This window comes from Haliotis rufescens, unplaced genomic scaffold (assembly GCF_023055435.1).
Source record: "Haliotis rufescens isolate VD_foot unplaced genomic scaffold, xgHalRufe1.0.p SCAF_2, whole genome shotgun sequence".
Lineage (NCBI taxonomy): Eukaryota > Metazoa > Mollusca > Gastropoda > Lepetellida > Haliotidae > Haliotis > Haliotis rufescens.
Window position 1 is genome coordinate 63267663 of NW_025963890.1, and position 27702 is coordinate 63295364.

General features: G+C 42.0%; 2 protein-coding genes across 2 annotated transcripts; one reads left to right on the plus strand and one right to left on the minus strand.

The window, feature by feature from the left end:
- Positions 1–11242: 11242 nt before the first annotated feature.
- On the minus strand, positions 11243–13227 carry LOC124143473. Its single transcript, XM_046512471.2, has 2 exons — positions 12670–13227; positions 11243–11878 (listed from the first exon to the last, which is right to left on the minus strand). Exons 1-2 carry the CDS (start codon positions 13145–13147, stop codon positions 11322–11324), a joined length of 1035 nt encoding a protein of 344 aa, XP_046368427.2. The 5' UTR covers positions 13148–13227; the 3' UTR covers positions 11243–11321.
- A 4049-nt stretch (positions 13228–17276) lies between these two features.
- Positions 17277–26947, plus strand: LOC124142904 (neuroligin-2-like). Its single transcript, XM_046511613.2, has 10 exons — positions 17277–17477; positions 19052–19203; positions 19614–19764; positions 20617–20802; positions 21495–21694; positions 22291–22441; positions 22967–23145; positions 24241–24373; positions 25801–25930; positions 26727–26947. Exons 1-10 carry the CDS (start codon positions 17315–17317, stop codon positions 26896–26898), a joined length of 1617 nt encoding a protein of 538 aa, XP_046367569.2. The 5' UTR covers positions 17277–17314; the 3' UTR covers positions 26899–26947.
- The last annotated feature ends 755 nt before the right edge of the window (positions 26948–27702 follow it).

Here is a 27702-nt window from a genome sequence, read left to right on the forward strand (position 1 = left end):
AGGTGCAGTGACATTTGACTTTTATGCATCGCTATTAATTAATTCTACATGGTATTTGAATAATATTTCATGGTGTTTATGCTTTGTTGTTATACGAAATAACACAGGATCATTAACTTATTCTTTACCCGGTAAATACATTTTTAACTGTAAAAGTATTCGTTGTTTTCGAAATCGTTATAACATTTGAAAATTGATTACAATTTTATATATATAATGATCGATCCTGTTTTACTTCCATTATGTTTATTGTGATTGTATTTTATATCTCAGACCGGAACTCATGCTTAGATCTTCCGAGCTGTGGGCAGCTCTTGTCCACAGGCGGAGGATGTTATAAGGTTTAAAATGCATCTCAGAAACTAATGATAATAAATAGAACCCATTAGATATAGTTCGTGACAGAACTTGTAATTGGAAAGGAATCAATAGAGAAAAGACATTTCACATTTATCATTGGATTGGTCTCTGGCTATTATCCATGAGTTAATGAAACAAATGGGGAATTACAAGGTATAATTCATTTGGAGCTTCGGAGCGAGTCACAAAATCAATAGAGAGATGAGCAAGCTGGCACGTGACTTTAGTATTTTTCCGATGGCGACACACATGAGTTCATGGTCAGATCTAAACTTGAAACGAATCAAATGGAGGTATTGAGACATGTGACAAGGACAGGCCAGGCTCGAACACTATAAAATGATACCCTCAACATTAGGAGAGGAGAGCGCGGTTTGCAATCGATCGAGTCGTATCCCGATCGTTCTAAGTTTCCCCCAGCTAGTGACGAGCCTGGCCAGTCTGATCCTGTCCTGTATTGATAGATGGGCTGAGAGTAAGTAAAACTATGTGAGTATAGACTGGTGTTGCGTTTCTTTATTATGCGTGTGTGAATGCTGATAGAGACAACTTGGAGTAAGGGTCATTAGACCAATCACTCCTTGACGGAGCCGAGCCGTGGTGGACAAGGCGAGGGCAATGTCCTGGCTTAATTGACCACAAGGACCAGGAACGGCAATACATTTAGTAACTGTAGCAGGGTCACACTGGACGCCCGAAAGCAGTTACGACAATACCAATGGCTCACAGACGCTCATTTTCGGACAGGCGTGGCATTTCGTAATGTTGAATAATTGCGTAATTATGTTGTTTTTCTGAGTGGTTGTTGTCAGCATGATGCTAAACATTGCACATGAAATCCCGTTTCGGGATCGATGCTCATGATATTAATCACTCGATTGTCTGGTCCAGACTCTATTATTTACAGACCGCCGTCATATAGCTGGAATATTGCTGAGTGCGGCGTTAAACAACCAACCAACAAACCGTTAACCCACATGTTTTTATACCCATTCTTGGGTAGTGAAATGCATGGGGCTTGCATAAAAGTCAACGTTTTCATGGAATGCATGCTTTTCTGTAGCAGTTGCGTTTTTGTAACTTGATTCCATACATGTACTAAGCCTGTAAAACCCAACTATACTTGTTTGAAAAATACACCTAAATATTGGTGTCACAGGAACTTTTGTTGAACCTCCAAATCTATTATATATTAGATTATATATATATATATATATATATATATATATATATATATATATATATATATATATATATATATATATATATAAAGTAATAATTAAATAAGTGGAGTAAGATTGGACTCAGTTTTAATTGGCTTATAAATAGAGGTTATCACGCGAGTGTGTTTGGGGATGGTAAATATCCTGCATTAGGAATAAACATTGTATTTAGCGAGCCTTGGCGAGCTAAATACATAGTGTTTATTCCTAATACAGGATATTTACCATCCCCAAACACACAAGCGTGATAACCTCTTTATCATATAATGTCATTCTTTAATTCTGTGCTTCAAAATCGCTTTCCCTCACTCACAAACATTACCGAAACATTGCGAGTATCCTGGAATGCGCGCATTAATATTTATTACGTCACAGGGTAAGTGATGTGTCAGTCGGACAGTGACAGTAGCCAATATAGTTCCAACTGAAATATGTTTCTTATACAGTGGCCTAGCAACATATACGCAAAACAACAATTGTTTTTAATTGTCTTTCGCGGCAATCCATCGGTCTGTCCGCGAGAGTAACTGCCCTTTGTCAAAGGGAAACTACTCTAACCCTAGTCTATGAGACGTCACGGCCACGGTCAGATGTTGTTGACAGTCGGTCTGTCCTGTCATAACGATAAGAAGTGTTGTCAGATGTACACACAGCGACAAAACGAAACAAGGTAACAATACAAACATATTTCCGCCAAATCCAACTATTTTAATTTGTGGAGGAGGTTTCAAGCCGCAGAGGTCTACAAGCACAGATATGGCTACTGATCCCGCTTGGCTAGATCTCGTGCCCTCGCCAAATTGCTTCGAAATGTATATCTCGAAAGTTGCCAAAACTTATAAAATGCCTTAGCTACGTCACAGTTAGACACAGATTTTCAGTATATTAGACTGTTCTTTTGATAATGATAGCAATTATCCCTGTAGTTTATCCAGATTCCCGATGGTTAATTCTGACTCGATCGCCGAATGACGAGTGCGACGCCGTGTTTGTTTATAAACAGTGAAAGTAGTCCTTACGTGACCTTTGATATTTGCATCTTTATCCGCATATGACCCCAACGGATATCGTTTTTATCCGTTGGCTTTATCCTGCCGAGAAACCTACCCATTATATGATAAATTTAATTATCATATAATGGGTAGGTTTCTCGGCAGGATAAAGCCAACGGATAAAAACGATATCCGTTGGGGTCATATGCGGATAGAGATGCAAATATCAAAGGTCAAGTTGGGACTACTTTCAGTGTTTATAAACAAACATGGCGTCGCTCTTGTCATTCGGCTATCGAGTCAGAATTAACCATCGGGAATATGGATAAACTACAGAGATAATTGCTATAATTATCAAAAGAACAGTCTAATATACTTAAAATCAGTGTCTAGCTGTGACGTAGCTAAGGCATTCTATAAGTTTTGGCAACTTTGGAGATAGAAATTTCGAAACAATTTTGCGAGGGCACTAGGCCTAGCCAAGCGGGATCAGTAGCCATATCTATGCTTGTAGACCTCTGCGGCTTGAAACCTTTTCCACAAATTAAAATAGTTGGATTTGGCCGAAATATGTTTGAATTGTTACCTTGTTTCGTTTTGTCGCTGTGTGTACATCTGATTGCACTTTTTAACGTTATGACAGGACAGGCCGAATGTCAACAGCGTCTGATCGTGGCCGTGACGTCTCATAGACTAGGGTTAGAGTAGCTTCCCTTTGACAAAGGGCAGTTACTCTAGCGGAAAGACCGATGGATTGCCGCGCAATGCAAGTAAAAACAGTTGTTGTTTTGCGTATATGTGCTTCGCCAGTGTATAAGAAACAGATTTCAGTTGGAACTATATTGGCTACTGTCACTGTCCGACTGACTCATCACTTACCCTGTGACGTAATAAATATTAATGCGCGCATTCCAGGAAAACTCGCAATGTTTCGGTAATGTTTGTGAGAGAGGGAAAGCGATTTTGAAGCACAGAATTAAAGAATGACATTATATGATAAAGAGGTTATCACGCTTGTGTGTTTGGAGATGGTAAATATCCTGTATTAGGAATAAACACTATGTATTAAGCTCGCCAAGGCTCGCTAAATACAATGTTTATTCCTAATGCAGGATATTTACCATCCCCAAACACACTCGCGCGATAACCTCTATTTATTACTATATTGTGCCTGAGAGTTAGAACTTTACTGTGCGTTTTATATATACTAGTATATATATATCTCATCGTTGTAGGTTACGTGACGCATGGTGTGTTTAGTGTCAAGGTACAACATTTCTGATCAGTGTGGGTTACTGGGCTTTGCCGACCGTACAACTCAGTAGGCCTTGTATCCAGGGCAACTTCAGGGCCGGTTAACAACCTTCCAGTGATAAACACATCACAAAATGGATCCACGGGTCTACATTTCCTTGCTTTGTGGCCTATATTCCGTGGCTTGTCAGGATATGTTTGTGACCGTGAATCGGGGTACTTTGCGTGGACGTCTAACTCGTGTTGAAGACAGAGATTTGGAGGTTTATCTGGGTGTCTACATTTCCTTGCTTTGTGGCCTATATTCCGTGGCATGTCAGGATATGTTTGTGACCGTGAATCGGGGTACTTTGCGTGGACGTCTAACTCGTGTTGAAGACAGAGATTTGGAGGTTTATCTGGGTGTTCCATTTGCCGAGCCTCCTGTAGGTAGGTCACGGGGCCATATACAACGTCCCACCACCCTTTACCTGTGTGAGGAATTCGGGGTGGAACATCTCGGATAGGTTGGCTATGGGTTCTGTTTCAGAAAGGAAATTTATCTTTTAATCTCTTTTTAACACCTGCATTATTTTAACTCATTACAGCACATGTAGAGGTAAGGCTAACTGTGTCTATAAGACGGAAGTTAGAGGTTTTTGGGGCACGTTTTATTAATATTTGTAATAGCAATGTTTTGGCCGCAGCTGATTTTCTAAGGAGGTTGGTTGGTTTGTTGTTTAACGCCGCACTCCAGCTATATGACGTCGGTCTGTAAATAAACGAGTCTGGACCAGACAATCCAGTGATTAATATCATGAGCATCGATCCACGCAATTGGGATACGATGACATGCATCAACCAAGTCAGCGAGCCTGACCACCCGATCCCGTTAGTCGCCTTTTACGACAAGCACAGTCACCTTTTACGGCAAGCATGGGTTGCTGAAGACCTATTCTACCCCGGAATCTTCACGGGTCTTTGAGGATGTGAAAGTGAGGGCAGGACAAACCTGGTAAAAAGGTAAGGTCGCGGTCTTGCTCACAGACAAACCAGTGGTGAAGCGGGTAAACAATAACCAACACCGGGATACGGGATATAGCAGGTCACAACACTGCGACCACCCGAAATCTCCTTGGTTACAGTGTGACAAGCCCTCATATACTATCGATCTATTCAACCGGGAAATTCGACGGATGAATGAGTGAGTATGGTTGTACGCCGCTTTTAGCAATATTCCAGCAATATCACGGCGGGGGACACCAGAAATGGGCTTCACACATGTGGGGAAACGAACCTGGATCTTCGGTGTGACGAGCGAACGCTTTAACCACTAGGCTACCCGTCCCCTCGACGGATGAAGGGGGAAGTTCCTCGGACGTGTGTACGGATAAATACCATCATTAAATAAAAGCGACAAAATCTTTCCATATTCATATTAATCAATCTCTGCTAAACGGTACGTGATTCTTAATAAACCTAGGCCCATCACCTTTTTTGTATTGCTATCTAGTCACAGTGAACCCCTGTTTACCTAGGTGAACGGAGGTTCCGACGCCCCGTCCCCCCGAGCAGCGGGGAGGGGCAACGAGACGCTTCCTCGTACGGACCAGTGTGTCCTTACAATGGGACGTCAAACCACAGTTCAACGTGACGATGGATGAAGATTGCCTGTACTTGAATGTTTACACAACGGCGGTATGTCTAATGGAATACTGACATTGGTATCAATTTCAATTCAACTGTTTGTTATAAGAAAGGCAAAAGGTGGAGATGACTGACCTGAAAATTGTGAGAATACCAAACTGAACCCCCCTGTACATAAAATACGTGAAAAATTTGTTTTGAAATCAGTGATTAATTAATTACTTTAATACTGCGACCTGACGTGTTTTATGTTACAGTACGATAAACAACTCCCACTCGTCTTTTATTTCTTAAATAAATAGTGAAATTCAAACTACAAAACAAATATCAATGGACAACCATTACATGTAGGTAGCCGTATTTGTTTTGCATTCGGAGTTTCGATGTTCATATGCAAATAATGACCTGTATTAGTAACATTTATTTCCTTATTCGTAACATTTGACTATTATTGTTTACTGTGAAGTAGTGTATGGTTCGAATGAATGAGCGCCTATTGTCAAGGACGCGCACGCGCGCACGCACGCACTCAAAAACGCCAGGCTCGCTGACTTGGTTGATGATGCATGCCGTTTCTCAATTGCGTGGCTTGATGCTCGTGATGTCAATCACTGGATTGTCTGGTCCAGACTCGATTATTTACAGATCGGCGTCATATAGCTGGCATATAGCTGAGTGCAGCGTTGAACAACAAACAAAAACATTTTCAAATACTCTTCTTTTCTTTGTTGTTTAACGCCTCACTCAGCAATATTCCAGCTACATGTATATGACGGCTGTCTGTAAATAATCGAGTCTGGACCAGACAATTTAGTGATTGACATCATGAGCATCGATCCACGCATTTGGGACACGATGACCCGATCCCATTTTCAAATATCAAATTGGGTAATTAAGTAATGTTGAAAATATAACAACATAATTTGGTAACATAAGCAAATTCCTGTACGTTTTTGCGAGTTAATTTCGTTTCCGAACCCCTTTTTTTGAATTTAATTGGCGCATAGAAATAAGTAGTTCACAATAGCGATTGTAAATATATCTTTGACCACGTGTTAATCTATAAATCCCTTGACAGGACACATCCGTTACAATATTGTCCTTTTTAATGATCTATAAATGTCCCACGTGTTACATGCAGCTCGGTCGCCAAGTTGAACACACCTGGCTGTGGGGTTGTGACCGTTTTATTCAGATAGAATAAGTCCCCATATGTTGGGATTCATGTATTTATGGCCTTACATGTGTATTTATGGCCTTACATGTGTATTTATGGCCTTACATATAGACATTCGCCATATGAGAACATGGTGAGTCACTAGAACTTGGTGTGCCTGTTCAATGATGATGCCACGCTACATTGAGTAATCTCCAGTTTGTTAGACAGCTTTAAGCAACACCATTTTTAGACGGATGCACAGCAAAGTACCCCCTGCTACCTCAGATATGTACTGTAAACTACGGTTATAACGAACTCAAAGGGACTACTAATTTTAGTTCGTTATAACCGTAGTTCGTTATAAGTACATATGCAGAATGACTACAGCAAGTAGTCGGGACCAAAAAGTAAGTTCGTTATATCCGTCAGTTCGTTATAAGCGTGTTCGTTATAACCGTAGTTTACTGTAATGGCAACCCAGGTAGAGAATAACATAATACCATATTAGTCTGTGTCTTATTTATTGGGATCTCATTTCTATACTTTGAGAATCTATAGACACAATGGAAATAAATAAAATGATGATAACATCGATTAGGTTATCTTTTGTTTTGTAGAGACATCACAAATCATTGGGGGGGGGGGGGGGGGGGGCACGGGTGGCCCAGTCGTCTAAGGCGCCGCGATTCGCTGTGCAGAGTTGCGTCCCTTGGGCACGCCAGGAACCTATGATTGTGGGTTCGAATCCCGGTTCACCCCGATTATGTTTCTAGGTTTGTCAGCACCATACCCGTGCTCGTGGGTTTCACCGAAGTGGTAAACGTCTGAGACCTGCATCACTTCGGGCTTTCCTCCCACTTTAAGCTGACACGCCGCGATATAACTGGAATACTGTGAAAAGCGGCGTTAAAACCAACTCACTCACTCACTAGAATATCTGGCCTTAAGGTAAATACTGACAAAACAAAAGCTATATGGATAAGTTCAGATAGGTTAGCATCAAACTGTGTGAGGACTCTAGACTGGTATCAGGGAAAAGTCTTGGGAATAATATTTAATCTCACATTACATGATCTATGGGTAATAAATACAAGAAAAAGACTCGACCATATTAGTAGGGTATTGGGAAGCTGCAAAAAAGACAACTATACATTATTTAGACTCTGGCTCTATCAACATAAATTCATATTTTTTCACCACTTCCAAACCTACCCGATAGTTTTATTGGAAAATTGAATAAACTATTTTATACATTCATTTGGAATAACAAACCAGAAAAAATAAAAGAATCTACTTGGATAAGGAAATGTGAAAAAACTTGGCCTGAGAATGACTGATACCCGAAAATTTATTGATTTCATTGAAGTTATTTTTTTAAGGAGAAGATTACAAAAAACGACTTTGTCAGCATTAAAGAACTTTCAATCTTCCTTTTGGGTGCAAATATTGATAAGTTTATTACTTTGAAAAATCCATTTTGGAGGGATATATTGAATATTTTGGGTAATTATTTAAGGAAACATAAAGTTAACAAACAAGTACTGAAGAGATTTTATCACAGCCAATCTGGTTCAGTCACCAATTTAAATATAATTTCATTTTAAAACATTGGTTTGATAAGGGTATTCATAGTTTAAAAGATTCATATAGCAACAACAGATTTTAACATTTGAAGAATTGCTAGACAAATTTCAAATTAAAGGTACTTTACTTGATTACAACAGAGTAATGCTAAATATCCCTTAATCACGGAAAAAAGTAATAAATGGCAGATTTTTTGTATCACAGCTAATTTATACATAAATAACATTTTGAGAGACTTGTTGAACAAAGGGCTCCTGAATATTTTATGATAAACTCATAGCTACAACTAACTTTACTCTAATGTGTGATAAATGGGAAAATGAACTTAACCAAGGCATATTATTGAATAATCTTTTCATTAACTGCATTATGTGTACCAATGATGGTAAACAAATAGATTTCCAGTACAGATTCCTAAATGGAGCTATATATATGCCAAAAAGGAAAATTGAAAATAAAGTTCATTGATGATGTATGCTCTCTTTGTGTCTCTGAATCTGAATACTTACACCATGTACATGTATATGTAGACCGCGTTTTTGTAAAGGAATTACAAGGGTACCTACACTCGAAACTTGCATATGTTATTCATATTACCAGTCTAGATTAATTATTTTACTACAACAAATAGAACTCCCTTTTCAACCATATATACTGAGTCAAATTAAAAACTTCACAGTTTTAAAAGTAATCCCATATATGATATACAACGGACAAATGTATCAGAGAAGGTAATTTTCAATCATTAATGTCCAAAGAAAGATTTTAATTAACGGTGGTAACCATAATTTGTTCCAAGCACCTACGGTATTCGGTAATAACATCAACAGTTAAAATCATCATTTAAGTCCAAAGCACGAGAATCTGATGGCACACAAGTTCAGTAGCGTGTATGGCCACCATGTGCGTTGACAACTGCCACACAACGCCTCCGCATGGACCTTGTGATGCTTGTGAACACATGATTGGGAAGACGACGCCATTGTTGCTGCAAAATGGTGCAAAGATCTTGCAAATTCTGTGGTTGGTTCTGGAGAGTGCGCAGACTTCTGCCAAGAGCACCCCAGACGTGTTCGATGGGATTGAAGTCGGGAGACCTTGACGGCCAGTCCATGACGTTGACTCCCGCATTCTGAAGGAAATTCCTTGTCAGAATTGCTTTGTGGGGTCTTGCATTGTCGTGTTGGAAGATCAAACCGGGTCCATGTGCTGCCATAAATGGCAGAAGTTCTGGTGCCAGTACCTGGTTGCGGTAAGCAGCAGCGTTGAGGTTGCCACGGATGACAAGAAGCCTGGAACGTGCATTGCCACAGAAAGCACCCAACACCATGACACTTCCGCCTCGAAATCTGTCAACTTCCTGTACACAACACTGGGCGTAACGTTCATGACGGCGCCTCCACACCCTCGCCCTACCATCAGCAAATCGAAGATTAAATCGGGATTCATCACTGAAGACGACTTGATTCCAATTCCTCTGAGTCCATCGTAAGTGTCGCTGTGCCCACAATTGACGTTGACGTATGTGTAATTGAGTCAGAATCGGCCCGCAGTATGGCCGTCGTGCTTGAAGGTGAGCAGTTCTCAGACGGTTTCGAACAGTTTGCGCACTCAGTCTACCCCTAAACAAATCATTTCTGGTTGATGTAGCCGTCAAAAATCGGTTACGGGGGTGACGTAAGACAATCTGACGATCCTCTGCATGTGACGTCACACGTGGTCGACCTGGCCGAGGGCGATCAGCGGTGGTACCCGTTTGCTGTAGACGCGTCTGTAAATCATAAACAGTCCGTCGACTACAACCCATCGTCCTTGCGACTTCAGCTACGGACGTTCCCGTCTGCAACATGCCGATGGCACGTTCACGTTGCACATTTGAAAGGCGTGGCATGACAAATGGCCGTAAATGGCCGTTTTCTTGTGTTTTTCTTTTTTGGTTAATGACTGCTAACAAGTATGGCTGAAAACACGTGCGGTATTATGGCCACGTGACCAGTTGCACGTGAAAAACCACTCTTGCCACTATACTGCTGTGCACATGATTTTGATCGATTCACCTGCACAAAAACGGGTGTTATCTGAAGACAATACGTGGTCATTACTGTTTAAATACACAATAAGGGCCCACAATGATAACTGGTCAAAATGTTAAAATTTTAGGATTGTGAAGTTTTTAATTTGGTTCAGTATATTTCTTCTTGCAAAAAACACATTCACCAGTCAAGCACTTAAAAACCGCATATTATACTTTCATTTCTTCATAAAAATATTGAAAGATGTATGGAAAATAGAAAAAATATTGCAATGAAAAACAGTAGTATTAATAAATTTGACAGAAAATGGAAAGAATTATCAGCGCTTTTTATTATAATACATCAGTTAATTCAATATACGTATATTACCCAAATCTTCATCATGTTTTAAGATTCTATGAACTACTACATGTATATACCTCATGTACCTATGTTACACAAACATGTCTTCTGAATTGAAAGAAAAATATTTTTTTAAAAGGGTGACGTGGCTTATTGTGTGTAATCGTGTCTCGGTTGCGTGGGTCGTTGCTCAAGCTATCAACCACTCGTATACATGACTTATTTTTTACAGACCGACTTTACAATTCTGTATACCTTTCACAAACCTTCAGAAAACCTCGTGATGTACAGTCAACACAGCATAACGAATATACATCAACTGGATATTCGGATAAAAGGAACTCATTTTTTTGGGGGGTGCGTTCTTTTGACTTTCAAGAGTTGACTGTAGCTGGTATAACTATATATTCTCCACTAACCCACCCGCCCACTCACTCACAGGAGCTGCGACGATTTCGCATATGTTCTATTGTCGACTTTAACTGCCGTTGATGTCGAAATCAAATTTGAATAAGTTTTCCGTGAATGTTTGTATCTTCTTAAAGTTGTTCTAATAATATTTGCATAGATTAACTTTGACCTAGACTTAGCTGTGAAAACAGGGTTGGCACAACGTAACAGAAATCCTTGTTCTGTTCCTTTGCCTACCATTATTTCACAGCTAACTCTTGGTCATTAATTAATGCAAGTATTATCAGAACAATTTAAAGAACTGTATGTTAAGTCGAAATGCAGTCATCACCTTTTTTTACCACAGACCCTTCCGTTTCAATTCAGCTATGTAGTGAAGCAGTATGTTTGCTTTGACAACATTTATACCTCTCCCATAATGTTCTCCGTCAAAACTGGACATCCCGTCTGTCAAGTTGAATGTTTCAAACACGGGAACGTCATTTTCCGCCATCAGATCCACCATTTCAGAATTGAACTTTTCCATAATCGGCCGGGTCTGATGATATAAAGATGGCGACTTGAATAAACCTGGCGCATGCGTATTCGCCCAAATTAGGAACGGCCATTTTGAAGTCCGTGGCTTAAGGTCTTGAATAACCGGTCCGATGAAACGAGGGAGAATTTGAGTTATATTAAAACCATTATGAATACCAATACCTGTAAGAATAAGAGATTTTGTCTGGTTTGTGATGGTTTTCACATGGGTAAGGAATGCACGGCCGGCTTGAGTGTGTGCATAATATTTCATTACAAGACTGGCCTGACCTCCACAGAGTTTGGTAGCGTGTGACAGGTTAATGCGGCAAACCTTCTCCGTAAACATATACAGGCCTCGACAGGAGCTTCTGGTTTCTGTACAAAGGAAAAAGAAAGTCATGAAGTTCCAGTGAGCTAAGGTGAGGTGAATTAGGATTTAACGTCGCCTCCAAGATTATTGACGCTACATATAGCGACATTCATGTACGAGTGTGTATGTGTGGGTGCTTGTACTAGTCCGGACTCATGCTATACTGCTAGCACTCTGAGATATCATGCCGCAGTTTAACATGAATACCCCACTCAGACACTGTATACAGCCGACCAGGCCGAGCATCAGACAGGGTAACAACAAGTACAATCTTTTAGCGCCTTATGGTATGACGCTCTCCGGGCGGACGCTCTACCGTTAGACCACGGAGACGGTCTGAAGTTCTGGTGATGACACGAAAGGTTTGTAATACATTACTTCCCATACGTGTTTATATTTAAGATGTACATAACAAACGAATTCTAAAACGAAATAGAAAATATTATTCTCAACGCGATCAGTAAGGTAGAAACATTGTATAAATGATAGCACCTATATCTAGCATCTCCGTGAGAGAGTGAGTAGACTTTTACGCCCCTTTTATCAATACTCCAGCCATATCACATTAATGGCTTATTTCGAGTTTGCTTTAAATATTATGGGGGCGGTCGGGTAGCCTAGTCGTTAAAGCGTTCGCTCGTCACGCCGAAAACCCGGGTTCGATTCCCGACATGGGTACAATGTGTGAAGCCCATTTCTGGTGTCCCCCCGCCGTGATATTGCTGGAATATTGCTAAAAGCGGCGTAAAACCATACTCAATCACTCAAATATTATGAATTGCCACGGCTCTCCTACCATGCGATGCACTGCTTTTCAAGGCCCCATAGTCCATGTCGCCAGTCAGAACGAGGAGTAGTGCTGTATAAATATGACGAACTAACGAATCCCCTACAAAGTGGATGGAACTCCCCTTCAGCAGAGCACAAGCTTCCTCCCTTGAAAACGCGCGATATGGACACCGACTGTCTGCCGGGATCCAATTTGAATAATCAGCGTATCTTTCCTGTCTCAGGTCGTAACAGTCAGAGCAGGTACACTCACTCTCTACCCTGCGCACGCACCGGTCCCGGAAGCAGCATGGCGTGGGCCCCTTGGGATTACAGAGAGCCCGGAAGTAGTTAGTTTCCAAATAGGTGACGTTTCCACATTTCGCATCCTTGCGCTGGAAGTGCTTTGGGAACCTGTACCTCGTTTGGAAACTAAATAAAAAATCATCCATAGTTTTCCTTTCCTGGTGTGTCAGTCGTCTGCTGCTCCAATGACCTTTGGTCATAAGGGTCAACACATTTGGACATTCAGCGGACCCGTTGCTTATCGACTGTTTGGTGGTAGATATCCTGGGTGAATATACTTTGTGTCCATTTTCATTTTTTACATCTGCACAAATAATAATATTTTGCATGAAGTAAAAAACACACCCCAAAAGTGCGATGAAAATTAAACACATTTTACAAAGTCTTGACATGACGGAACACCTCTGATATATGCAACGGACAGTCAACGAATAAATCTCTCACGGTTGTGTCGATGTGGTCGATTCTGTCATTATGAGTTGTGATGTTTATATAGGACATGTGTTCCTTCATTCTGACATTTATTGATGTCAACGTGTTGCAAAAATGTGAAAATGATCTCGTCACAGGTTGGAAATGAATCGTCTGAATCAATGTCATAAACACTAAAATCGTCTGTCGCCATTAGCATGACATGGAGTCGAACTTTGAACTTGGTGCAAGCTTGAGATATTTTGAATGTACCTTTTCAAAAACTTTATATTTACAAATCCCCAAATTGCAGAAACATACAACATGATAGGGGCAACCATTAAAGCAAATGCTGATAAAGTACAATCTGATAATGAATTGATGTTCCGTGCTTTCTTCAGTAAATGGGGCGGTCGGGTAGCCTAGTGGTAAAAGCGTTCGCTCGTCACGCCGAAGACCCGGGTTCGATTCCCGACATGGGTACAATGTGTGAAGCCAAATTCTGGTGTCACCCGACGTGATATTGCTGGAATATTGCTAAAAGTGGCGTAAAACCATACTCACTCACTCACCCTTCAGTAAAAACATATTGCCTTCGTTGCACTTTCTACTAACATTTTAGTTTCTGGTATAAATGTACCGTTTCTATGGACTTCGATGCCAAGATAAGAGTAGATATAAACTATTTCTGTTTAATGTTTGCCGAATGTGAATGATAAGTTAGAAGTTTTGGAGGAGCCACTTACGAAAACAACAATTTTACTCGGAGAAAGGTACATATTACGTTACATTTTGAACAATATGCATTAAATACATTTAGTGACCTTTGTAATTCGAGTGAGTGATCGAGTATGGTTGTTGGCTACCACTTGTGAGGATGTCACTTTAGTTCTTTTATGGGTGCTTCATTTAATTTCTCTACTTTCTTTGGTTTGTCCTGGTTAATCGTCAGTTAATTCAATATCGTTAATAAAGATTGAGAATAGAAAAGGGAAGATATTGTAACCTCGTTTGACACCAGTATTGCATGGGGCGTATGCGAATATTAGATTATTTGATCAAGAACCTTTCCCTAATCCCACAATTAAACAATTTATGCCTAAGAATACACGATGTCGTTAAGAAAGTGGTCAAATGTAACAAATGTTAACTTTTTTGGGTTGAGTCCCTGTACTTTACCCAGAAAGTTTAATCCCAAATATAACATTTGTTAAATTTATGCCTAAGCCTAGCTCTCAAGACAGTTTCGAATGTGTTTTGAAAATCTATAAATACACAATAGAATTATCGTTTTCCTAATTTTAATATTGCTGTAATTATGTGCATAATAAATAAATTATTGCTTTCCGAGAATACCTTTCTAAAAGCTGCTTAAGCAGGAGTTAATATGTTGATAATTTCTATGAATTGCGCGAGTCTTCTATTTAGAACACAGTTAGATAGTTTACCACATCAGCTCGAAATAGTAATTGGTCGACACGACTGGGTTTGGGTATACCGTATTCGACATAATAAGCGCCCAGGGCGCTCTCAAAATTAGACATAGGGGGCTCTTATGAAAATATTATTTTGGTGGGAAAAAAACAGAGCTGAAAGACGTAAATTTCGTGGTTTATGCTGACAGCCTGAAATGTTGACATACGCCAGATATATTTTTCCAGAAATTAATTGCCCATAATTAAGGGTACATACACAAGGGTACATACACAAGTGCGTATTATACACAAATAAATAAGTCTTGTGTACTTTGATCAATCGGAAGGGGTGCTTCTATATTTGACCGCCTAGTGGTAGAGCGTCCGCCCGGAAAGCGGAAGGTCCGGGGTTAGATCCCCGGCTGCGTCATACCAAAAGACGTTAAAAGATGGTACTTGTTGTTACCCTGTCTGGCGCTCGGAACTAAAACAAGGACTGGTCGGCTCGGAGTCTGTATACTGTGTCTGAGTTGGATATTCATGTTAAACTGCGGCATGATACTCAGTGTGCTAGCTCTATAAATCGGCATCAGTCCGGACAAGTACAAGCAGCTTCACACACACGTGCATGCACTACCTTAATATGAGACTCTATAAAGTGGTATATAGGTAGATACACTACCAGTCTTTAGATGTAAACACATTTGATGATACAACTGTGAGGTTTAAGTTGATTATGACAGCTCGGGCCAAGTCGGACCGAACATAGACCAAACACTTCTCATAGAGACGATGTTGGGAATGTAGAGGGCAAAGGGCTTCACTTTGAGCACCGTGTTTTCGTTAACTACCACGATATGAGACACTATCAAGTGGTATACAGGTATATATAATACAAATCTGTAGATGTAATGTATTTTTAGTAGCTTAGAGGTGCTTTAACAGTTATTAACACCTGTTGTGTCAGCCCTTTGACTTTCGCGAATATCTATCCGTGGTTTAACAAGAATGAGTATAGGTTAATTAGGCAGGCCCAACATTTTAATTAATGGAAGAAAAGTTAACTCAGGATAAGATTTTTGAATGAACAACTTCTTTATTACAATTAGGAGCGACATTTCGGTGTAGGTTCTGGGGGTGGTGGTGGTGTGTGTGTGTGTGTGTGTGTGTGTGTGTGTGTGTGTGTGTGTGTGAGTGAGTGAGTGAGTGTGTGTGTGTGTGTGTGTGTGTGTGTGTGTGTGTGTGTGGAATATGTATTTAGCTCATAGTTTTAAATAAAAAGTACTTGGTTTTCCAGCTGTAGCTGAAAAAATATCTGGTCTCAATACAAAATTCAAGCGCCCCATTCTGAAATACTTCTGCTTGGGCCTTCCTTTTGCAACAAGCTGACACGACGCGGTATATCTGAAATACTATTCAAAGCGGCGTTAAATCAGACTGCAATCCTCTTCTTCATGGAGATCAACGACCAGTCTCAGACTGAAGTTGCCTCCGTAAAAACATGACTGTGTACTGGTTTTGAATCATACAGCGAGTTTAAAGTACTGTCCTCATAGTTAAGGTTCTGCATGGACGTACACAGAGTTCCTCGCTTATCTTCTTGAACAACACAGACCCGCTAGATCTATAACTGTTACATCAAATGAGCAACATCTGCTGGCAGTGAGGAATCACGGACCGAAAATTATGGCGATCCTTTTACCGCATCTCATACCCACACCACGTACTGGAATAAAAAAAATAAAGTGGAATTGTCTTCCAGCTCAAATCACGCCATCACAGAAGCTACATCCAAGGCATGCTGAAGATCCGCCTATTCGGCAGAGGTCTTATTGTAAGATTAAATGCTAGTTTTAAAAACAAATTAAATCTGTGATACTCTAGTTTTTTTACCGCCCATTGTCGACAGGTTTTTATTAACTCTACGTGTATTTAGTATCAATATATAAATTTGTCTCGTCACGATATGGCCGAAAAGACAACTCTGTGTGTGTGAATCCAGCTAGGTTACTAGGTCACCGAGGTCACTACAGGAAGTTCGATGGGAGTGGTCTCCCCTTGAATAATACTGTCTAACAACTATTCAACTCATATTGTAAGATTAATTGCTAGTTTTTAATATAAATCGGTGATACTCTAGTTGTGTTACCGTCCATTGTCGACGGGTTTTTATTAACTCTACATGTATTTACTCTTAATAAATAAATTGGTCTCGTCGCGATATGGCTGAAATATTGCCGATGTGACGTTACATTTTTACTCACTCACTCATATCTAAACGTTATAACATATTTAAACCGTGACTGATTGCTGTGAGTGATCATATCGGGTTAACCAAGAGTGGGCTTCATTACATTATACCATGTGGTTGGCTCGAACCCATGCCTTCGACATGACGAGCGAACGTTTTACCATTAGGCTAGTCTACCGACCCTGACCTTTATAGGTAACTGAGACGCGAAAGAACTGGTTTATCTATACGCGTGTCTTATCTAACCTTAACTTGAAGTGCGATGCCCTGTCTCATTTTTCATTGAAACAATGTTTGGCTATGTTGTGTTGTCATGTTTGGCAACGTTGTGTGTCGGGACAGACGTCGTTTTGCAGACAAGGCAGGGTCAGCTACGAGGGACTAGGACCGAGTACTTTAGTGACGAATATGTAGACGTGTACACTGGAATTCCGTACGCCCTTCCACCTGTCGGTCAGTGTGAGCTATATTACGGCAGGTATAGGATGAATATGTTCTGATGTGAACACGTGAAGTCACTTTTCAGTCCACACTATGTACATTTGTACCAACGTTTTTAAACAACTACACTATGACTATACGTTGTTCTGACGTGACCTGTAATCTGATGTCCCCAGCGGTAGAGAGAACTTGTATCTGATTTTAATGAGATTGAGGTAATTTAAGCATGTGATTAATCCTGTTTTCTTTATTTAAAGCATTGATTGTTTATTGTTAAACGAGTTTATCTCTGTCGCGCTGTAATATGCAGCTACCAGCCGAACGGTCTCGCATCAAAACACCGGCTGTGTACTAGCGGGCAAATGACCAGTCGGATTAACCGGACTGATTATTGAGTGATTTCGGTAATTCGTTGCAAATTAGGTGTGTCGGATCGGAGAGCGAGACTGTCGGATTAACGGGTCTTAATAGCACTGATTTAATCAGTTCCCATCATTAGTGTCGGATTAAGGGTTAAGGGTTCGATAACTATACCAAATGTCGCCAAACACAAGGTCCCATCCCAGTCTTCCACAAGTTCCCATCTGAAGTTTACGCAAAACGTGTACAGATGTTCAGATGTCCAAATGTCCGAGGACTTCTCCTAACATGCTATCCTATCTAAGTGTTAGATGAAGTCCGCGGTCTCAACACGATGTACCTGGTTCCACTCACTCACACGGTTCCAACTGCAACTGCAACTGCAACTGCAACTGCAACTACCAAAACATACAAAACACTTCTGCCAAAGAATAAAATACAAATCTCATCTTGCACCATTCAGGATCATTTTTCAAATAAAACTACGTCCAGCATAATACACTGCTGGGCAAAGGAAAGTGTACACCCATTATTTACATGTTTCCGAGGCAAGGGAGTATGCCGAACTACCTCGGAAAGATGATGTTTGATGGTGACTAAATATAAAACAAACAAGAACTGATACTTAGAATGTGATGTATTTGACACGGGTATCATAGTTGTAGGGAGCACGGGTGGCCCAGTCGTCTAAGGCGCCGCGATTCGCTGTGCAGAGTTGCGTCCCTTGGGCACGCCAGAAACCTATGATTGTGGGTTCTAATCCCGGTTCGCCCCGACTATGTTTCTAGGTTTGTCAGCACCATACCCGTGCTCGTGGGTTTCACCGAAGTGGTAAACGTCTGAGACCTGCATCACTTCGGGCTTTCCTCCCACATTTAGGTGACACGCCGCGATATAACTGGAATATTGTTAAAAGCGGCGTTAAACCCAACTCACTCACTCATAGTTGTATTTTGGACCTTAGGTTTGCAGTGTTTTAGCGACTCTTTTCAGCAATGGCATCATATGGGCCTGGTAACGTTTTGATGACGTGTGTAATATTTTGGTCAAATGCAATTTTCAAGTGTATAATCTCTTTTGCCGGGCAATATATGTTCGTAATTATATCTCACTGCTGAAGGAGGTAATTCATAGTTGAAATGAAAACTCTCATGTATTTGCTATAAAAATTATGATAAGTATATCATGTAACAAATTCAAGACCATGCCGTGTGCGTCTTTTGCAGGTGTCAAGAGATTTAGGCCCCCCTCCCCTGCCGGGGCGTGGTCAGGCGTGAGGGACGCCCGGTCAGCCCGACCCATCTGCCCCCAGGCGCACAGCAAGCCTCACTCCACCCAGAACGAGGACTGTCTCTTCCTCAATGTTTTCGCCTGGAAGGTCATTATGAATTGAGTTTTTCTAATCTACTATTGTTATTTTGTCAAAACCTGCTTCCTTCTACAATAAGCTGTCGCTTTTTGATATGACACAACTCATATTAAAGTATCAACTCGGTATCGGTAATGCAGACGTCAGGCATGTGCACCTATGATGAGACATGGTACATACATGTATTAGTACCATTGTGGAGGGTCGCTAAAGCGCTAAGCTTTCGGCGCGTACCAACAGTGAAACCCTTTTGAAATGTAGCTCAAACGTGTGCTTAATCAGTTATACTTGAAGCACTCGTAAACAAATATAAATCCATCCATATATCACGAAAACTACTTGTCTAAAAACAGTCAAATAAAAGTTTGCTTTTGATGTCAGTCTCATATTAGCCTCACTGAATCATGCGTTAATTTTAGTCCAAGGCCAGCACAACCCCACCGCTACCAGTTATGGTGTTCATCCACGGGGGTGCGTTCAATGAAGGGGGCGGCTCTCTGTTCCGGTGTTACGCTCTAGCCCTCCATTCCGTGGTCGTTGTCACCTTCAACTACAGACTAGGAGCATTAGGTGAGACCCGCGTCATATCGACAATTACATTCCCAGTATTATCCCTGCATGAAGCAGCCACACAGATGTTGATCGGATGGCCACAGTGTGTTCGTATGCGTGAGTGAGTGAGTATGGTTTTACGCCGATGTTAGCAATATTCCAGCAATATCACGACAGGGGACACCAGAAGTGGGCTTCACGCAATGTACCCATGTGGGGAACCGAAGCCGGGTCTTCGGCGTGACGAGCGAACGCTTTAACCACTAGGCTACCCGACCGCTCCATGTGTTCGTATGGACACTACAGATTGTGGTGTTGGTGGATAACAAGGACGGCGTAGGACGTTGTTCATACTAAACAGTAGAACGATATATCATCAATGAAATAAATAAATGTTTGTTGAACATTTTTTTTTTTTTATATTGATGACGAGGAATGCCGGCCATTATTCTTAAATCTATTTTAACGAGGAAAAAAGAAGCGAAGGAGATCAAGATTTTTGTCTGATTTGAAAGGAAGAAGGCAGGTCGGGCTTTTAAGCCTTATGAGCATTGGTAGTCACTTGGACACTAATTGCTCACTTCATATCATCCCTGCTTCTATGTTTTTCTTGCTAAGAAGCCTAGACGCTTATCGCATCTTGTAACTCATTACACTGGACTCAAGAATTTGCTTTTGCGAACGTAGGACAGAAGAAGTGACTATATGATGCGGAAAAACACTACCTACTTAAAATAATTGAAATAATAAAGCATGATGAATTATTTTTACTGTGATTACTGATGCCAGATGACTTTCTGTGTTTTTGCACCATGATTTTTTCTAAGATCAATAACAAATACAGATTGCATAGCATATGATATATTTCAGGTTTCCTAGCAACCGACGACGCAGCATCTCCTGGTAATTATGGGATGTTGGACCAAGTGATGGCTTTGAAATGGGTGAGAGACAATATCGCAGATTTTGGCGGGGATCCTAAGCATGTGACGGTGTTTGGAGAAAGCGCGGGTGCAGTCAGCACGTCGTTGCATCTCATATCCCCTCTCTCTAAAGGTAGGAACGGAGTGTTGTCATCTGATTCTTGTTTTGAATGTTAAAGGGGGCTATACAGACGCGGATACGTATATTCGCATGTTCTACACATGTTACTCTGGACCCGGGAGGATCCATGGTACAACAGGTCTTCAGCAACCCATGCTTGTCGTAAAAGGCGACTTACGGAATCGGGTGGTCAGGCTCGCTGACTTGGTTGATGCATGTCACCGTATTCCAATTGCGTGGATCGATGCTCATGAAATTTAACACTGGATTATTTACACACCGCCGTCATATAGGTGGAATATTTCTGAATGCAGCGTTTTTACAACAAACAGTTTACCAATGCATCTCGAAGTAATGTTCTGATGCCGATGAAAGTCACGTCCCCACAGCTCCTTTTAATCACTATGGCAATACAAGCCCGTAGGTGCAGGGGGTGGGTTTGGATGAGTGTGGGTGTGGGTGTGGGTGTGGGTGTGGGTGTTGGTGGTACTTATTCCCCATCGGGCTTTATCAACAAAATTTCCCAATATTGCTCTCATTGTGATAAATGCCTAGATACCTGGTGAACGTGTGGTGGACGAATGTTCTGTATATTCTTTCAAAAAGTTGCAAGTACCAGTTCATATGGAAAGATGTACTTGGAAGTTTGTCCAGATTAAGTACTTCAACCATCACGAATGTGACATCGTTGTCAACTGCTTCAGGTTTATTTGACGCCGCCATCACCGAGAGCGGAGTGTCCTTGTCAGAGTGGGGTTTCAGAACCATGCATGACAAACCATCTCCCCTTGACCAAGCAAGGGTTCTGGGGAAAAGGGTTGGATGCTCAGAAACAAACACGACCCTCTTGGTTGACTGTCTCCGCAAGGTGGATGTTAAGAGACTCACAGTCAATGATCTAACGGTGAGAATAGTTCGAGCAATGGCAGAGTGGGTGAATGAGTATGGTTGTACGACGCTTTTACCTTTATTCCATCCATATTCCGACGTGGGACACAAAATATTGGCTTCACACATTATAACCATATAGGGCCTCGAACCCGGGTGTGAGGCGTGACGAGCCAACTCTCCAGCCACACAGCCACAACACCGACCCATTAATCCAACTGGACACCTGTCACTGAAAGGAAGGTCTTAACTGTTTGTATCTACACTGCTGGGCAAAAGAAAGTATACTCTTGAAAATTGGATTTGACCAAAACAATATATGGTTAAATATCTCTTGAAAACCCGGGTTCGATTTCCGACGTGGATACATTGTGTGAAGCCCGTTTCTGTTGTTCCCCGCCGTGATATTGCTGGAATATTGCTAAAAGCGGCGTAAAACCATACTCACTCACTCACTCAGCCTGATAACGCGTTGATAACGTTTGTAAGTTTTGGGTCAAATCCAATTTTTCGTTGCCCACTTATTAAAAATTATGTACATCACGTAATTCTATTTGGATGTTCTGAAAGTTCTGAAAACTCTACAGTGTTGATGAACATTTCTCGTTACAGAAGGCTGAAAATCGCCTCGTATGGTCGCCCGTGGTGGAGGCGGTTTTCGGGTTCCTCCCCGATACTCCCCAGACTCTCATCGACAGGGGGGATGCAGCTGACATACCCGTCATGAGGGGGGTGAACAAGGACGAACTTGCCGCGCAGCTAGGTAGGTACGAGGAAAACCCCATACCGGCTAGCATTGAATATACAGGGATAAGGAAAGTACATGTTTGATGGTGGCTGAGGGGCGGTCGGGTAGCCTAGTGGTTAAAGCGTTCGCTCGTCACGCCGAAGACCCGGGTTCGATTCCCGACATGGGTACAATGTGTGAAGCCCATTTCTGGTGATCCCCGCCGTATTATTTGCTGAAATATTGCTAAAAGCGGCGTAAAACCATACTCACTCATTCCTGTTGGTGGCTAAAAATGAAACAAACAATAAATGGTTATTCGATGGTAATGAATTTGATACGGTTTCATAGTTGTGAAATGAACCTTAAGTTTGTAGTGCTTCGGAGACTGTTTTCAGCCTCGTAACGTTATGAAGAAATCTTTGATATCTCAAATGCTATTTTCAAGCGTATATTTTTCATGCAGTTGACTGTGTGATGTCTTTTTTTATACAAATATTTGCATTTATTTTGCCTCCTCTTCATCATTCACTCACTCACTCTCCCCGACGTTGATTCCAGCCTGGATCCATGGAATATCGGGCGGAATGTCACTGAGCTCAGCCACTGCGTTCGTGCGTCAGAGTATACAGCGTGCCTTCACGTCCAACCAACAAGCCTTGCAAGCAGCCATCGAGAAGGTGTACCTCAGTGACGTCCAAACGTCCGACCACGGCGCAATACGTTCACGCATCATCCAGGTAACAGTGGCCAAGCGTCACGCAACTCCTGTCCTCGCATCATGCTTGTAATAGATGCCTTCCGAGGCGTCGGCTCAGGCAACATACGTTTATGCATTATTCGGGCAACAGTGGCCAAGCGTCACGCAACTCCTGTCCACGCATCATGCTTGTACTAGATGCCATCCGAGGCGTCGGCTCACGCAACATACGTTCACGCATCATTCGGGTAACAGTGGCCAAGCGTCACGCAACTCCTGTCCACGCATCATGCTTTTAATAGATGCCATCCGAGGCGTCGGCTCACGCAACATACGTTCACGCATCATCCGGGTAACAGTGGTCAAGCGTCACGCAACACCTGTCTACGCTTCATGCTTGTACTAGACGCCATCCGAGGCGTCGGCTCACGCAACATACGTTCACGCACCATCCAGGTAATGAAACCCGGCGTCAGTGGACACAATATCCGTTCACACATCATCGAGTAAATGTATTCTTCTTCTTCTTCTGTAAACATGCGTCAGTGAACGCGACATACTCTCACAGATCACTCCGGGGGAGAATAATTTATAGGTCTTCAGCAACCCATACTTGCCGTAAAAGGCAACTATGCTTGTCGTAAAAGGCGACTAACGGGATCGGATGGTCAGACCGGCTGACTTGGTTGATACATGTCATCGATCCCAATTGCGTGGATCGATGCTCATGATATTATTCACTGGATTGTCTGGTCCAGGCTCGATTATTTACAGACCGCCGTCATATAGCAGGAATATTGCTGAGTGCGGCGTTAAACAACAAACCAACCAACCGTAATGGAAGCAGAGATACCTTGAGTAGGAGTTCCCGAGAGTCGTGCGCTACTAAACGTGTAGGAATTGGCCTGGAACATGAACTTTGGACAATCGCCACTCTCCAATACATAATACAGATATTCTTTGACATGCGCACAATCATTTACACACGCAAACACATGCACACGCACGTACGCAAACGCACGCACGCAAACGCACGTATCACGTATCAAGGTATGACCCCATGCTGTATACTCTGACATTCTGGATGAAATATAGGTATTATTAACCGAATAACGCCTATGTCCTTTATGACCAGTTGCTGTCTGACCGCGCCTTCTATGTGCCGACCGTGGTTGAGACGGAGAAACAGGCGGGGCGGGGCAGGAGCCCAGTCTACTTGTACGAGTTTGACTACCGCTCTCCTCGAGACAACAAGCCAGTCTGGGAAGGTGGGTCATTGCTGAACTGGTTTTCTGTGTTCAGTTCGTATTCATCTTAACCACAATTGTAAATGAGTGAGTGAGTATGGTTTTACACCGCTTTTAGCAATATTCCAGCAATACCACGCCGGGGAACACAAGCAATGGGCTTCAAACGTTGTACCCATGTCGGGAATCGAACCCGGGTCTTCAGCGTGACGAGCGAACGCTTTAACCACTAGGCTACCTGACCGCCCTCACTTGTTAATGGGTTTACGTTATCACCAATACATTGATTGTAAAATCAGGGCATATATACAAGGGCAATATACTCTATGGTTTTATTTACTCAATAAAAACTAATTGTGAAGACTGCATGATTTTATAGATCATCATTAAACACAGGGGGCACGGGTGGCCCAGTCGTCTAAGGCGCCGCGATTCGCTGTGCAGAGTTGCGTCCCTTGGGCACGCCAGAAACCTATGATTGTGGGTTCGAATCCCGGTTCTCCCCGATAATGTTTCTAGGTTTGTCAGCACCATACCCGTGCTCTGAGACCTGCATCACTTCGAAGCTTTCCTCCCACATTAAGCTGACACGCCGCGATACAACTGGAATACTGTTAAAGCGGCGTTAAACCCAACTCACTCACCATTTAACACAACTTGTCTGGACAGACCAGCTTAGTTGTGTTCTTAATGCTATTGACGTTAAACAGTAAGTCACACATCAAATTCTAATCGGGAACTAAAATTGACAAACATTTTACTATAACGTGTTTAAAGAACAATCAAATGTCTCCGAAGAATTTGAACAAGTAAATTTGAAAAGAAATCCTTAGAAATATTAACCGTACAAATCTTATCATTTAGATATGACAGTGTACATGTGCCTACCATCGGCCGAAACAAATTCCATTAGGCGCAAAATAAAAAATACCAGTTATAATTATATTATACTGAAAATTTATACTGGAATGTTTGCCATGTTGTTTCTGACTGCATGAGTGTGGAGTCGGGAAGAGAAAGTTGGATATCCACAGTTCTAGTCCACGTGACCGCCTCCGTGGTCTAGTGGCAGAGCGTCCGCCCGGAGAGCGGAAGGTCCGGGGTTCGATCCCCGGCCGCGTCATTCCAAAAGACGTTAAATGACGTTAAAACGTGGTACTTGTTGTTACCCAGTCTGGCGCCCGGCATTAAGGGGCTAAAACAAGGCTTGGAGTCAGTATACTGCGTCTGAGTGGGGTATTCATGTTAAACTGCGGGCTAAAGTAGTTTAGCACTATAAATCGGCATCAGTCCGGACTAGCACGCACGCACACACACACACGCAAGCACGCACGCACGCACACACACACACGTACGTGTACGTGTGCATGCACGTCGCTATAAAAGTGCAATAATCTTGCACGCGACGTTAAACCCCATTCCATCTCATCTGGTGAATGTGATTGCAGGTGTCCCCCACGCGGCTGAGCTACCCTATGTGTTTGGAGCCCCGCTTCTGGGGGGATCTCACTGGACGGACACTGATAAGGCTGTTTCCAGTAGGGTGATGGGGTACTGGACGAACTTTGCAAAGCACGGGTATGTATAGATATGTGATATATGTCATTTACATCACCTGTCGTAAACCATTTGACTTTTGCTGGTTGATTTAAAGAAGTCATCAAGAGATGACATATCCCCGGTCTGGTGCAACTAAGAAATGGAATTTGGCTACTCATACCCCACTTTTGGTTCATTGGCATTGGATACCTTCAGTTAAGTGACGACAAAAATAATGCTGTTCAGTATTTTTCAAAAATCATCAAAAGGCACCAGTTCACAACTAGACTGATCTGTATAGCAAATTTCATCCAGAAATATTCATTGGTTTTGGAGTTCTGCTCCGGGAACAAGAACTACCCTCATTTTCAGTAAAGTCCAACTTGTCGTCATGATAAAAAACAAACAAAATTACGGACATTGTTTACATTTGTCTTTCGTGGAAATTAGTGGGTTGATAATTATTGTTGTGTCACCCTCAGAGCAGCCATTATCGCCTAATATGGCCATAGGTGTTGTCATGGTAAGACAAACCTTTGAAATAATGAGGCATTTTCCTTGAGATGATTACTCCCATTGCTATTAATATAGAGTGAACGAGTATGGTTTTACGCCGTGTATGTACCTACGTGGGCGGCCCAAGTTATTATTGAGAGCAGTGTGGTGAAGTGTCGACGCGTCTAATCGATGACCTGATTTCAATTCCCAACATGTGTACAGTGTGCAAACACCCACACACACTTACCTGCTGGAACACTGTAACTATTAGGATTGTAATTAATAGTTTAATTAATAGTATACGTTGTAGTTTCGCATGATTATTGGCATATTACAGGGACCCATCTTATGGTCACGTGACCTGGAAACCTTTCACTTCGAAGGAGAAGGGGTACCTGTCTGTTGGTAATGCTTCAGTCATGAAGTATGACCCGAGGTCACAGGAAGTGAAACTCTGGACGGAAGTTATCCCCAAACTCGTGCAGTCACAGAATGTTATCATTGGATGAATGAATATTCAGATGTAAAACTATCAATGAATAAACATCAACCATGTTATGAGGGGTTTCGGGTTATACTTTTGAATGGGATTGGGTACAAATTCTCCAACGTAGGACACCTTCTCTAAGATGTTTACACATTTGATTTACAGCTTGTACTAAACATGAACGGAACAGGAGGAAAGAATACGGGTGAGGTGAGGTGAGGTGAGGTGAGGTGAGGTGAAACTGGGTTTAACGTCGCGTCCAAGATTATTGCACTTATATAGCGACGTGCATGCACGTGTATGTGTGTGTGTGTGTGTGTGTGTGTGTGTGTGACCCAACACATAGGCCCAACATTTTAATTAATGGAAGAAAAGTTAAGTAAGGATAACATTTTTGAATGAACAACTTCTTTATTACAATTAGGAGCGACATTTCGGTGTAGGTTCTCTGTGTGTGTGTGTGTGTGTGTGTGTGTGTGTGTGTGTGTGTGTGTGTGTGTGTGTGTGTGTGTGTGTGTGTGTGTGTGTGTGTGTGTGTGTGTGTGTGTGTGTGTGTTCTGGTCAGGACTTATGTATAGGATATAAAACCTATAGGCCTCCGCGGCCTATCCGTGAAAATAATGCAGTCCGGCAAAGGAAAAGCCCGCGGGCCGTAGGCTTTTCACGGATAGCCATAGGAGTGAGTGAGTGAGTTGGGTTTAACGCCGCTTTTAACAGTATTACAGTTATATCACGGCGTGTCAGCTTAATGTGGGAGGAAAGCCCGAAGTGATGCAGGTCTCAGACGTTTACTACTTCGGTGAAACCCACGAGCACGGGCATGGTG